A 14,108-nucleotide genomic window follows, 5' to 3' on the forward strand; every position below is an offset into this window, starting at 1 on the left:
AGCGAGTGGTAAGGTAATAAATAAGGAAATCGCAGAGTCAGTTAGATGATATAATACTAGTGGAACAAAACCCCACACAGTGTAGCAGGGCGAAGGCATTGGGAAAGCGGGGTGATCGCAGTTTTAGGTGGGTGCTCAGGGCTCATGGAGGGCAGCATTTAAGCAGGTACGAAGGAGAAGGGAGTGGAAGAATGAAACATCTCAGTAGCTGAAGAGAACTAAGACCTTGAAGAGGCTCGGTGGGGTAGGAGAACACCCGTGTTTTTCAGGTCATTCATGCATTTTCTTTTGGGTGGTTCGAGGGCCAGCCTTAGGGTCCTGTTGGCTTATAATTATGTACTATGAGCCAAGATTCCTAAAAGTCCTCGTCCTTGTGTGACTCTGCTGTCCCCTTTAAAGGACCTTCAGCACTGGCAGCCACGAGAATGGGGAGTGATTACTGGAGGCCCCAGGTAGGGGCCGCCATGCCCCCGCCTTGCTCACCCCATTTATATTTGAACATGATCAATGAGTTGGCTCTGTGCAGCCAGGAGAAGCCTCTTTATGCCTTAATTAAGATTGATTTTAGTTTTACTTCCAAAAAAGAAGGGACAATCTAAAGCCCTTAAAATGGTCACTTAGGCAAGGTAATGAGAAGCCGTCCTGGGAGGTGCTGGGGAGACTGAAATGCGAGTTTCAGATATGGCTCCCCCCCGCCCCCCCATGGAGCAGATACAGATTTAACTCCTGTCGCACCTGACTGCTGGGCTGAGCAGTCCACCTAGGGCAGGCGGCGGCACTGGGCACTCAGAGGGCCCGGGGTCAGGTCTCGGGGCAGAGCCCGGGCTGTGGCAGTGGGGACAGAGCCCTCCCTCAGGTCTGTGGCAGGAGGCAGCCCTCCCTGCCGCCTTCAGCTGACAGAAGCATCCGTGCGTTCCAGCTGTCCTCTCGGTCTCTAGTTTATGAGGAAGAGAAAAGGTGATTTGTCACTGTAGTCTGACTTCTCAGCAAATGTCTGGTGCCACCTCCCAACCTCCCTTTTGATTCGGGCTATAAAAATGCAAGCTTATTTTAATACTAGCCAGGTTATTAGAAAAGTAAAAATACTGCCAAAGAGAAAGGGGGCGGGGGACAGGTTCTGGGGCCAAGTGTTCCTTTTCAATTATCCATGCCTGTCCCCCGTCAGTAGTGTGTGTCACTGGGACTTGACCGCGGTCGGTGTCCCAGCAAGGAGAGTGAAGGCTGCCTGCGCCCTTCCCGGAGCCTCGGCGGCCCCTTGGAATCAGCCTCCTCTTCCGGACTTAGAGCAGGTGGGGTCTGTCCTGCCACCTCTGCCCCCAACAGGCCCCTTTTCGGTGCGCAGTACTGCATGGCTCAGCGTCGCCTCTCTCCTGTGCATCCAGAATACCTTCTAAATGCATTGAGACGCGGGCATGAGGTGAGCACGCGAAGCATCCTGTGTACACACACTTGCGATCGGGTCAGACCCTTCGTGAGAGACCCTAGGAAACAGCTCCCAGGAGGGACAGCGCTGCGGGCTTGCTGGTCCAGTCAGGTCTAGAAATGGCTTTTCCTTTTTCTTTGTACCTCCTCCACTCCCCTGCCTGCCTCGGCAATGACACGTGGCCTTCCTTCCCCTGCAGCTTTGTGACGACCACCTTCGTCGTGGAGGCCATGGCAGCGGCCAACGCTCAGCTCCGCTGGAAGGGCATGGAGAGCCGTCAGGTGCACAGGCGCCCGTGTCTCTGGGCAGGCCCTCCGTCCACTCCTGTCCCGCAGGGCAGCCCGCAGCGGCCAGGTCTCTCCCTCCCAACGTGCGGGGGACCCGTGTCCACAGCGCTAGCAGGGGCCCTGTCCCAGAGCAGAAGCCTCACGGCCCCCTAAGTGCACAGAGCAGCTGCAGCCTCTGCTCTTTTAACTTCGCGCCTGGGTCCCTCCTCCCCACCTGGAGCTGGCTCAGTCATCCTGAACTTCTGCACCTAGGACTGTGCTGCGGCCTTGGGCCTGACGTCCGAGTGTCTGTGCCTTCTAATGGGACCTGTGGACATGTTGAGAGCTTCCCAGTCAGATACCTTCTAGGAAGAAATCACAGACAAAACAGGTTCTCCGCCGTCGTGGGGCTCTCTGTAGTAACATACTCCTTTTTCCTTGCTTGTCCCCTCCTCCCTGTCCCACCCCTCCTAGGAGGAAGATGATGACAACTCCTCCACAGCCTCCGACAGTGACAGTCTCCTCCAGGACAACTACGAGCGAGCGGAGAAGCGGCCCATCCTGTCTGTGCGTAAGTCTTGGGGTCCTGGCCAGCCTGCGCCTCCCTGTGGCCCACTGGGTTTCTTTCCCCATGGAGAGGGCTGGGGGCCTCTCTGCGGAGACTCTGGGCCCTTCTCGTCATGGTAGAGTAAGAAGAGCAGGGCTTTGGAGCCCCAGGCCCAGGCTTCCCCCTGCCGGCTCGGCACTTACTAACGCTTGCAGCTTGGGCAGGTTACTTAACCTCAGCAGCCCAGCTCCCCACCTCTCCTGCTGTTATGGAAATAATTGAACACCTGGGCCAGTGCCCAGTGCGTCCTGGAAGCTCCTGGAGCTCAAGTAAATGTAGACTCTCTAAGCTCTCTCCTTCCTCCCATCTCATCACACACACACACATGCACACTTGCACCTGAGCATGCCTGACAGTCCTGACCCTGCTCTGGCCAAGCCCAGCCTAAGTGTCCCGGCTTCCCTTCTCACCCCACAGCCAGCGTCCCTGCAGTCCCTGTCTAGAGACTGTTTTTAGATGTTTCGAACAGGAAGCATTAGGAAACGTTTTCTCAAGAGTTTGAAACTCTTGGGGATTTCATTCTGGAGAATTCCGTGAGCTCAGCAACCCCCTCTGGAAGCCAAGTAAACCAACCTCCTCCCTCTTCTTTGTCCTTTGGCTCCACAGAGAGACGTGGGTCTCCAAACCTTTTTGAAATCACCAACCGGGTGGAAATGGGACAGATGGCTTCCATGTTCTTCAATAAAGGTATCAGTTCTTTTCAGGACGAGGGCATGGGGAGAGCTAGTGCTTCCTACTGACCGGGGCCCTTGGAATGAGGATCCCGCCTTGATGACAGGATAGGGCAGGCGATCGGGAGGAGTGGATCGCCGACCTGCTCCCAGCGCACCTGGGGAGCCGGCTTGCCGAGGCCTGGACAGCTTCAGGTGGTTTTCTTGGGTTCCCCCTCGTTCGTTGGCATTAGGAATAGAGAAGCGGCTACTTATCTCCTGCTGAACATAGTCCTAGGCAGCTGTCCAAGGAAGGAAACCCAAGGAGGCCGGCCAGCTGGTCATTTTGTGCGTCTTGCTTGATTGCTTCTGACTTGTCTCTCTTTTCTTCTGGACTCTTCTGTGTAGGACAACAGAGCAGTAGGCTGTGCTGCTTGTTTCCATCTGTCTCTGCCTGGTGGCCAGCAGAGGGCGCCAGGAGCCCACGCACAGGGCTTCTGTGGGAATCTGGTCTAGTTAGGAGCTCTCCCCACTCGCTCTACCTGCGCCTCTGGGGCTTGACCACAAGCGGAAAGGATCCAACCGAGTTCAGGTGCTGGGCTGTTGGGTCTTTCATCGAAACATCTTATACCTCCATGGCAACTCTTGTTCTTTGGGAAGCTGAGCTATTTAAGAGTTTAGTTTTTTAATGCCCAACCTGTTTTTCCTTCTTAGAGTCAAACACATCTTAAATCCCTGCCTTTGCAGTTACCCTGGAAAATTTTCAGAGCCCCTGTTTGCAGAGGGGGGCATCTCCACAGGTTCTTTTCTGTTTTGAACGTGGTTGTACTAACTTAGAGCCAGGGGTGGGGGTGGGGGTGGGGATTGTAGAAACTGGGAGCTTCTTGGCTGCTTTTCAGGACATTGAGCATTCTGTTGATCACTGGTGCTGTGATTGGACTGTCTGGTCCAAAAGATTGTCATCAGCAGCCAAAGGCTGCCTGAGTGTGTGCTCCTATCTCCTCCCGTACCAGCCTCATAGAGGGATTCCAGAGTTCATGAAAACCAGATTGGTCATGTCTGTCCACTTCTGTCTTGATAAGTTTCATTTCTACCTCCTCCCATCTCATTAAACTAAGATGAGAGAGTGTTAACCTTTTCCCCAAGAAGCCTATGCAGTCTCCTTCCAAATTTAAGCTTTTGAAATAAAATGCACACTGGAGGGAAGACATATACCTTTTACAAAAAATATATATATATGTTTTATTGATTTTAGAGAGAGGAAGAGAGAAAAAGAGAAAAAAAACCATGAGAGAGAAACATCTTTCAGCTGCCTCCTGCACACCCCCTGCCAGGGTTCGAGCCCAAAACCTGGGCATGTGCCCTGACTGGACTCAAACCTGCGACCTCCTGGTGCATGGAACAATGCTCAGCCAACTGAGCCACACCAGCTGGGCCAGATATACACCTTTTAAACCTCCTTTCTAAGTTTCATGTTTTGTAGTCTGCCCTGATTTCTTTAAGAACTCTAGGAACTTGTGGTTTGATTTTACCTTCCCTCCCCCCTGCACTAGGCTCCTAGTTTACCTAAAGTGTGTGTGAGAGCAGCCACCCCCTTAGAGGTGGCCTTCTTCCTGTCTGCCCCAGGGTTTCTCAGACTTAGCACTGTTCCCATTTAGGCTGGATCGTTCTTTGTCGAGGGGCCTGTCCTGTGCACTGTTGGTTGCTGACTAGCATTTTTGCCCTCTACACACTAGATGCCAGCAGCACCTCTCAGCTACGACAACCAGAAATGTCCTTAGACATTGTCAGATGTCCCCAGTAGGGATTGCAGGACAAAATTGCCCCCAGTTGAAAACCACTGCTCTGCTCTAATTTACAGATTGTCACCTTTCCCTTTAGAAGAGCTGCCACTCCTCCTTGGAGTACAGACTCATTTCTTGTAATTAGAAATGCCAGGCCTCGTCATTGCTGTCCTCTCAGGAAATTCATTGATCTTCCCATTTTGTGACTAGTAATGAAATTTATTGATCAGGGAGGGCCGGTGGCAGTTTATAAACAGAGCTGACCCGGATCCCGTGGGCAGGGGGAGGACAGGTTGGGAGTGGGGAGGGACTGTCCTCCCTGCAGAGAGCATCGGTGTCAGAGCAGAAAGACAAGCTGGGGCACAGTCTGTGCTTGGAGCCCGGGTGTGAGTGGCAGGCATGCCCCAGGGACCGCTGAGTTTGGACAGTGAGGCTGCCTGAGGCCCTCCTGGGTTCTTTCAAGAACTGTTTTTTCCTGGTCTTTTCCCCCCAGACTCCTAGGAGCAAAGCCAACCTCACATAGCCCAGGAGAAACATGTCCCGGCTTCCCCCTGGGGGCCCTGGAGGCTTTTCCAAGCTACCAGCAGTAGAAGGGAGCTGTCACTTCATTTTTATTTCTGTTTCCAGCAAAGCCTGCAGCTTAAGAGTAACATCTAAATGAGCCATCAATCTGAACGGGCGTTTGAGACTGGCTGTTGGGGCTGTGACCCTGAGGCTGCTGGGCCCAGACCTTTTTCAGAGTCTTTATAGCTGGAGTCCCATCGGGCACTTAGCACAGGTGGAGTCCTCACTGAGCAGGATTGGAGGTGGTCTGGTGGGTCGGGAAGTGAGACCAGTGGAATCAGGACCTGAGCCTACCCTCCCAGCTCCTAATCCAGGCCCCTCCTGTCAGGAGAGGGGCCAAGGCCCTCTACAGAGAGAGCTCCCAGGTGCCCCTGCCAAAGCCAGCATCCTCCCTTGCAGATGCTTCGTAAGAAGGCAAGTGAGCCTGCCTGGAACACCGCTCCTACTGCACCCTCTCCCAGCACCCAGGCCACCCCTGCCCCACGGGGTTTGGCGATTGGTCTTTGGAAATCAAGAGCTTTTACCCTCTTGATTTTCAGCTTCAGAGGCTGGGCCTTCTCCTGTTACCTTCTCTTTGCTCTCAGGAGCGGCCTTTTGTCTTAGAGCCTGTGTTTAGCTGTGAAGGGGGCCCTGGCCCAGCCCCTGACTCACACATCTCTTCTCCTTCTCCCCCTCTTCCTCTCCCCTTCTCTGTCCCCCCCTTCCCCAGGCACCCTAGCACGAGCCTAAAGGTGCTTCTGGCCCCTCCTCAGCCAGCCCATGCCTCACACTCACCTGGCACCTGTATGGATTTGGAAGCTCTCTGAGCCTCACTTAGCCCCTCCCGGGTGAAAGTCATGAGCAGGTGTGTCTCCTGCCAGCATTACAGTGTAGCCAGAACAAGAAAGAGGACGTGGGTCATTTTCTCATTCCTGTTGGGGACAATAGCAGCCTGGAGAACTGAAGAATGGGAGGGGTGGAAACTGAGCTCTCGAAGACTACAGGCGCCTCTCCATGGCTCCCTGACCGGTGACTTTGCTCCTTTCAGTGGGGGTCAACTTGTTCTATTTCTGCATCATCGTTTACCTGTACGGGGACCTGGCCATCTACGCTGCCGCCGTGCCCTTCTCCCTCATGCAGGTGTCCTGGTAGGTGCCCCCCTCGCCCCCCACCCGCATGCAGCCACAGGGGCTTCCTCAGGCGGTCAGGGCGGGGTTTTCAGGGTAGAAACACACAACACCAAGCGAATCCCTCAGCACGGCCCCGGCCAGCTGTGCGTTCTGTCCTCCAGAGACCCCTCCACACCGATGTCCCCTGCCCCGCCCCATTGGGAAGGTGACTGGGAGTCCCCCTAGGGGCCCCTTAGAAGACAGGAATACGCGATTCATGGAAAGTCAGATTGTTGGGCTGAAAGCAGCTGTGGGGGTGTGGGGGCTCGGTGGTTGCTAATAATAACGTTACATTCTGTGTGCTTGCAGCCAAGCAGGGAGACCCCTCTGAGCCACTGTTCTCTTTATCAGCAGCGCCACTGGCAATGACTCCTGTGGTGTGGAGGCTGACACCAAGTACAACGACACAGACCTGTGCTGGGGGCCCCTGCGCCGCGTGGACGCCTATCGCATCTACTTGGTGAGTGGCCTGGCCTCTGCTCCGAGGCCCCACCCGGCCTGGGGTGTGTGAACTGCCTCTAGTCTCTGGCAGACCCTCGCCAGAGAAGGGTCTATGTGGCACCACACTCCAGCTAATTACTGGGGCCTTGGTCCTGGGCAGAAAATGGATCATGTCACCAAGACTCTGGCCCCAGAGTGTCCTGGCCACCAGGCCTCCGTCATATGTGGCCTGGAGTTGGCTTTCAGATCGCCAGCTCCAGAGTGAACTTACAAACCTAGCTCAGGATTTGAGGGGCAGTCTTAGCAAAGCTCTGTCAGAACGCCAGGGCTGATGTTTTGGAGACACACCGTGTTTTGACCTCACTCCTGGCCAGCCCGGCAGCTTCAGGATAGACGCCAGGTTTCCCAGCGGGCAGGCAGGACTGAGCCTTCCTCAGGCACCCCCAACTGTAGACCGGCTCTCCAGCTAGGGAGGGATGCGCCCAGCTCACTCCCTGTCTTCCCTGTTCCCCACCGACTAGGGAAGATGATGAATCTCCAGGCTCCTTGATTGCTTTGTGCCCTGGGCGGGGGCGGCGGGAAGAAGTAATGAGATACAAAACCAGACAGTTATTTATCTCTGCCTGCTTTGCAGGCAGGACTCAGAAATGTTTCTCTTTCCCCTTTGCACAATCTATTAATATTCTGCTTCCCCTTGGTCCTCCTCAGACTGACACAATTTCAGGTGTGTGAGGTGACACACAGTTTGACACGTGGCCACTTAGCTAATTTGGAGGAGGGTGGCAGGGCCGGGAGAGAGCTGAGCGGTTCAGGGAGTTGGCCTCTTAACTTAATTATGCCTATCCTGGCAAAGGTTTCCGAGGGCCCTGCCAGCGGTGTCATTTGGGTCTGAATTCGTTAACCCCCAGGGCTGCTGAGTGGTTGTCTTGCCTTCCCAGCCCCACTCCGTAGACCTACAGAAGGAACCCTGTGACCCAACCATGAGAGATGTTTTCCTCTCTGCAGTTCTGGACCCGTCGGGTGGTCTGTGTTTCTTCTCTCACACATTCAGCTCTGGCTAGGAATTGATATTTTCATAGAATTGCGTCTGAGCTCCCCCCTCTGCAGGCCCGATATCAATTTGGTATCGAATTGATCTCCTGGCCCCCTTCCCTGCCTTGGGGGTGGGCAGAGTAACTGGGCAGGACAGCCAGGAAAGCCCAGGCCTGTTAGCCTCTTAGCATTTCAGCAGACCATGATTGATAAAATTAGCAAAATCATCAGTATGTGTAGCAGCCCATCTGGATCTGTAACTGGCACAGGCAGGAGGAGGTGGAAGATGGGGTCCGAGGGGGTAGCTCAGACTCTGAACAGATCCAGGGCAGAGGCACCATGCAGCGCCCCCCTGGTGGGTCTTTCCCGGGGTAGCTGCTGGTGCTTATGCAGACCCTCTCTGGCGCATTCCCCCTCCCATGGCAAAAGAAATGCATCCGGAGCACTGGGAATATTGGCTTTTGCCTTTGGCCGGGTAAATTATTTAGAAGCATTAGCACTGTCTTATTAAATTGTTCCTTTACTTATTCCTGTAAACCTTGCACATGACGGAAGCCTCACTCCCTGAATCTCAATAACTCTGACCGGACAGAAGGAACCCTTCAGGAGAGCAGACTGGCATTAATTACTGCCTTCGCCTCCCAGATATTGTACTTATAGCTCATAAAGCTAATTGCCACCAGGCCTACAAAGGCTACGGAAGCAGGAAGGGGAGGGCAAGTAGAAACAGAGCCTGTTCTCTCTGGGTTGTTGCCACCTCCCTCCCCACCACCAGCCCACTGCCAGGGGGCTTTGGTTTGCTCGGAAGGTTTGCAGTTCTAACGTGTTCTTTTGCCTGGTTTGGAGAAATTCAACATATGTGGGCCTTGCCTTTGTCCCCAAAGTTACTTTACAACTTTGCCTGTGGCTCCCAGGGTCCCTGGCTTCTGCAGAAGTGTCTCTCGCCCCTAAATACTGGATGCTCTTCGTCCGTTTCCGTGAGGTCAGAGGGGCTAAGCAAGTGGAGAGGGGGTTGGCAGGTATGGCTTTCCTTCCTGGGTCCTGGGCTCTCTGCTGCCCATGATGATGGCATCTTCCCAAGTGGCTTCTTCAGATCACGGGGGACTGGGCTGTCCTTTCCCCTTGCCCCCCCCCCCCCCCCCCCCCCCCCCCGCTTTCACATTCAGAAGACTGTCCTTCCCTTCTAGAGGCTCCTTTCTCTCTCCACCAGCTTTTTCTGATTTTGCTGCCAGACAGACGTCACCACAATGCCGGGCAAGGCAGCGAGCAGATCTTAGCACCCTCCTGACCCCAGGCACAGTCGTCTCTCTGTCTAGGGTAGACAGTGCACCCGTCTGGGCCTGCATGTTTGAAAGGGCCTCCTAATGGCCACCTCCTCATTGCTATTCCGGGACAGTATGTTCTGGGGGATAAAGGTACAGGCTTTCATTTTGTGGTTTAAATTTCAGAGTCTGCCGCTATGCACACACAGAATAAGAATATTGAGGATATTAACTTGGTCCAAGCCTGGCCTGTGCACCACATCAGGACCACATACAGGAAGGGAGCTTTCTCTCTCAGCAGCTCCCAGTTCCCTCTCCAAGCCCTTGACCTTAACAAGTAGAAAATTCCTCCTCCCCTCCGGCACCCTGCGACCTTCACCCACATCCTGTGGTTGCAGTGCAGCTGATATGAGTCAGTTTCTCCCTCTCCTTCCTCCAAGTGGCCACATCACAGGGTGCTGTGGGGTGGCGGTCCTGCGAGCCACGTGTGCTCTTTAGGGTGTCCCAGCAAGTGGCCACAGCTGGAGCCAGCAGTGACCGGGACCCTGCTATGAAGACCCATGAGAATTGACATCAGGACCTGCTTCCAGCAGGCCCCAGATTCCCAGGACCCCACCAGCCACCCCTCCTGCTCCTTAGAAGGATCAACTAGGAAACTGTCGGATGCCCCAACCCTTTCAAACCTGTAGCCTTGCCTCCGGGCTGGGCTATCTTAGGATTCATTCTGTAGAGCCTCTCAGGTTTGGTAGGAAACCAAGCCAGAATCTAGCATTTCATTCCTTCCTATACAGTGAGCAGGGGCCAGGGACCACTAGTGAAGTGACAAGATTGTATGTAAATCAGTCTGGTCCAGACTCGGACTGTCCCCAGTGCCTGGGAAGCTGGACGTGCATCTCAGTCCCCTAGAGTCAGGGGCACAGCCCAGTGTTTCTGTTTGACTTCCTCTTACCCACAGTGCTTCCTAACCTGTCATTCACCTCCCTTCCCAGGGCCTGGGCCCCATCACTGCCTCCGCTTGAGGAGTATCAGAGGGAAGCCCTGGGGGTACAGTGGGACTCCCCAAGTGCTGAAGGCTCCTGGCTGTCCACAGGAGCAGCATCCGCTGCTCATAGGTGGACAGGTGCTGCCGGGTCACCAGCAGCCCAGAAGGTCCCAGCCGAGCAGAGCCGGGAACGCAGATGGCAGAACGGAGCTCATCCTGGCTGGAGACTCGGCTGCAAATGCGGCATTGAGCGGGGAGAGGGGGGCCTCGTGGGCTGCCTTGGAACAGGACAAGGTCATCCTGGCTTGCCATCCTGCTTAGAACACAGGAGCTATGAGATCCACCTGCAGAGCATGGGTAACCAGGGAGAGAGATGCAGCCTGCAGGTGTCCAGTAGGTGACATGCCACCTTCTGCCGGACAGAGGGGTTCTCCCCAGACTCCCTCTGGAAATGGCCCTAGAGAAGCAGGGTGTGTGTTGGGGTCCGCAGGGGGAGTTCTGCCTGCTGGACTCTCTCTCTTCCTAGAGTAGATGGTCTGAGAACTGACTCAAGCTAACATTGGGAGGGTCCTCCTGGGCCTTCCCTGAGAGTCCTGGCTTTTTCTCTGCCAGGAGGCGTGTTCTCTGATTCCAGGTTGTAGAGCAACACTTGCTGCTGTCCACTTGCAACACTTAAAACAGTGTGCAGTCCCGTTTTTAAAATGGACTGTTTTTTCCCTAAAGCAGTGCCATTTGAGAGGAACACATCCTTTCGGGGGTGGAGAAGGGAGTAGTGCACGCCGGGCAGTGGTGTGCCACGCTGTGACCTGCCCTTCCCGCTGTGGTTTGTCTTGCATTGGCGTAGCACGTTACCAGCTACCTTCTCATTTCTGATTTGGTCCATGACATCATCCCATTTTGCAGCAGAGAAAACTGAGGCTTGGAGTCCATGACTTCCCCCAGGGTCACAGAGCAGAGACAGAGACAGCAGCCCCGCTCTCTGGCCTCTCAGCCATGTCCTCTGGCCCTGGTGACGCAGACTTGCTCAGGCAGCAGGGCAGCGCTGCTGCCAGGCCCGGTTAGGAGGCGGCGGGTTGTGCTGTTTCTCAGCCCTTGGCCCTTGATTGCGGAGGGTTGGGCGCCTCTGCCAGGGGAGGGTGTCTGTGCAGTGATCCGTGTCTGCACATCCAGCTCACCTGCCTGATTAATTCCCTGTCTTTCCTGCTGCCCCTCGCTTGGCTCCTAGATAGTGAAGCAGCTTCTCCCTTCTACTCAAGCAGCGTTGGAACTGAAGGCGTCTTCCCAAGGACATTTCCCTCCCCTGCCACGGCCTCCCTCTCTGTTCTTTCAGCATCGGCTGCTTTGCCCTGGGGCTGTGACATCTGCTAATAAGTGGGTCACCGCTGCCATCACTTGAATATTTATTCTTACCAATTCCGGGGTAGGAGGTGACCTGGAGGCCTCCAGGACCAGTGAGGGGGGAAAGTTTGTGTGGAGCAGGTTTCAGCAATGGCAGTGACTTCACAGGAGTTGGGGACTCTCAGGGACACGACTGCACACCTCCAGGGGCACCGCCACATGCCCCCAGAGCACAACCCCAGTAGTATAGCGTGTGAATGCTGCCCCGTGTTTATGCAGAGTCAGGAACCCGGGATGGAATGAAGCACAGTGGGCCAGGAAGGGTGCCCCCCCTCCCCCCGAGGGCTAGCAGACCTGGCAGGACAATGAGCCGTCCCTGGAAGGGTCTGACAGGGGGACTCTGCCTGGAGACAGAGCAGGATCCTAAGCTCAATAAACGGGCCCTTCTCTGGCTGGCGACACCCCCCCTCGCTCCCCATGTGAAACAAGCCAAGAGGAGATTCCTGGTTGCCTGGGGCTGGGAGGGTGTTGCTTACAGGGTCTGGGGCATCCGGGCACCTCCTTCAGAGGATGGTGACTGTTTGGGGACCTGCCAGGACTACTAGGGAAGCCCAGATTTTTCTTTCCCTTTTAGTTCCTCCTTCCACAGCGTGCTTCTTGTCAGCTCTTCCTCATTCGGTTATAGAGGCTCCAGAAAGGCCGCTGTGGTCTTGCTTCTCACTTGCCCGTGGGAAGATGCTGGTGACACTGGGCGGCCCCTGCAGGTGTGGTGAGCAAGCAGCTCTCCTGGCCCAGGCTCGTGCGGGCCAGCTCCCGGAGCGTCACCCTGTGGTGTCTGCAGTGTCTGCACCAGCTCCTCCAGCTCCGTGTGTGGGCGTGAGCCTCTGGGAGGACCCCTGTCCCGGAGTATAGCCCCCCACCATGTGCTGAACCTCCGCTTTAATTCATGATCCTGGGTCCCAAGGAAGAATAAATTTCTGCCTCACACCCCAAAATGTGTGTGCCCACTGCCCAGACAGGAGCGGGCCTCTGACGTTGAGTGAACTCTAACTTAAATGGCGCCCAGCGCTCAGATTGAAGTGCCTGACGTTACAGGATCAGCTGGTCTCTTTCTTTTTCAAGAAAATCGATAATCAAGGACAGGCCTGTGTTTTTCTTTCTGTCTTTTTTTTTCTTCCTGTGGAGCTGTCTGTCTCATCCCGGGAATGGTTTTTTGTGGTTTGGTGTGCTTTCCATCCCCAGTCCCAGCCCTTTCTAAATGAAATTCAGATTACTCTGTCACTCACTCCAGTGCTGTGGTTTGTCTAGAGAACTCTTGCCAAGGGACCTTGTGAGCCCCAACTATCTCGTCACCCCCACTGCTGCTGCTATCTGGGCACAGCCTCCAGTCCATCCCCAGTGTCTGCCCAGCTGACACCCAGTATTGCCTGGACCAGCCTCACCTTTCCAAGGAGACCTGGGTCGCAGCTCCCTGAGCCCCAGTAACCACCGTCCAGCCCCACCTCCCACCCAAGCGCCTTGGGTGTTTGGCCCCAGCTTCCTCCAGCTCATGAGAGGTTTGTTCTTAATGTAATACTTCTACACCAGCTTAGAGAACGATGCTTGACCCCCTGAGCTCCCTTCTCATGCTCCCAGTGAAGACACCGGGTTATAGGAACCTTGATCACAAGCCCATGGGAGTGGTTTCTGCTGTACAGTCCCCCACCCCTCCCCCAGGCCTCAGAAGCTGCCCGTTGGCGTTAGCCGGGGTCCTGCTGGGTCAAGGGACCATGGTTCTAGCTCCGTGAACTGCCAGACCCTGTCCTCACAGTGGCCGTTTAAGTGTCTCTCTGCCCCTGTTAGAATATCCCGACTCTGCCCATCTCCATTGTCTGGAACGTAACGAGTTCAGTACATCTTGCAAATACCACTCGCCCGCAGCAAGCCAGTTGTACTCCTGCGCATGTGGGAAGATGTCAGTTTGACTTGTCTGATCCCCAAGTGCACCCAGAGGAGAACATCAAGATGGGAAATTACCTCGTGTGCCACAACCTTGCCACCGCCCCGAGCATACTCACCGCCTCTTAATAAATCCCATTATATGAAAACCCAAACGCATAAAACAAACTAGGGGGGTGATTATTGGTTACAAAATGATTCGTTACTTCACAGAAGGACTCACCACAGGTTTCTCTTAAGTACTTGGTTCCCCTAGTGTGTTTAAAATGTTAATCTGTGAAAATGAAGCCTTTATAAATTGGACCTTTAGAAGCCCAACTCTTGTGTAGGGGAGCTATCCACATGTTCACGTGCAGAGGTGCAGAAATCTGAATCCAGTTCAGGTAGAAACAGGCATCTCGAGCAGCCCACCAGAAAGGTACATCCAGGGACACACACGCCCAGGGCTGGGACAGTTTCGTGGAGCTTAAGTACCTCCCTGTGGCCACGCTCGTGCACAGGCCAATTTGGTTGGGAAGCTTCCAAATAGGTCTCCATGGGGAGCGTTCATCCCTGCTGGGGACCTTCTGCACTGTGCTTTTTCAGGACCGTTTTTATCACACCACACTGATCCCAGCAGACCTGGAGCTGGGGGCTTGCGCTTCCTTACCTAGGAGTGGCCCGATCGGGGTGC

At 54.8% G+C, this 14,108-nt stretch overlaps 1 protein-coding gene across 2 annotated transcripts in view; it reads left to right on the plus strand.

The window, feature by feature from the left end:
- Window positions 1-14,108, plus strand: part of SLC38A12 (solute carrier family 38 member 12) — a 43,135-nt gene that overhangs the window by 6,616 nt on the left and 22,411 nt on the right. Inside the window, exons 3-7 of one of the 2 annotated variants that reach the window (XM_016220356.2) lie at window positions 1,623-1,704; window positions 2,164-2,260; window positions 2,903-2,983; window positions 6,322-6,421; window positions 6,794-6,902. In XM_016220356.2, the coding sequence (XP_016075842.1) occupies window positions 1,623-1,704; window positions 2,164-2,260; window positions 2,903-2,983; window positions 6,322-6,421; window positions 6,794-6,902 (469 nt within the window). The remainder of the gene's footprint in view (window positions 1-1,622; window positions 1,705-2,163; window positions 2,261-2,902; window positions 2,984-6,321; window positions 6,422-6,793; window positions 6,903-14,108) is intronic. The other variant, XM_016220357.2, reaches the window with a different exon arrangement.

The sequence above is a fragment of the Miniopterus natalensis genome, chromosome 17 (genome assembly GCF_054644295.1).
Source record: "Miniopterus natalensis isolate mMinNat1 chromosome 17, mMinNat1.hap1, whole genome shotgun sequence".
NCBI classification, from domain to species: domain Eukaryota; kingdom Metazoa; phylum Chordata; class Mammalia; order Chiroptera; family Miniopteridae; genus Miniopterus; species Miniopterus natalensis.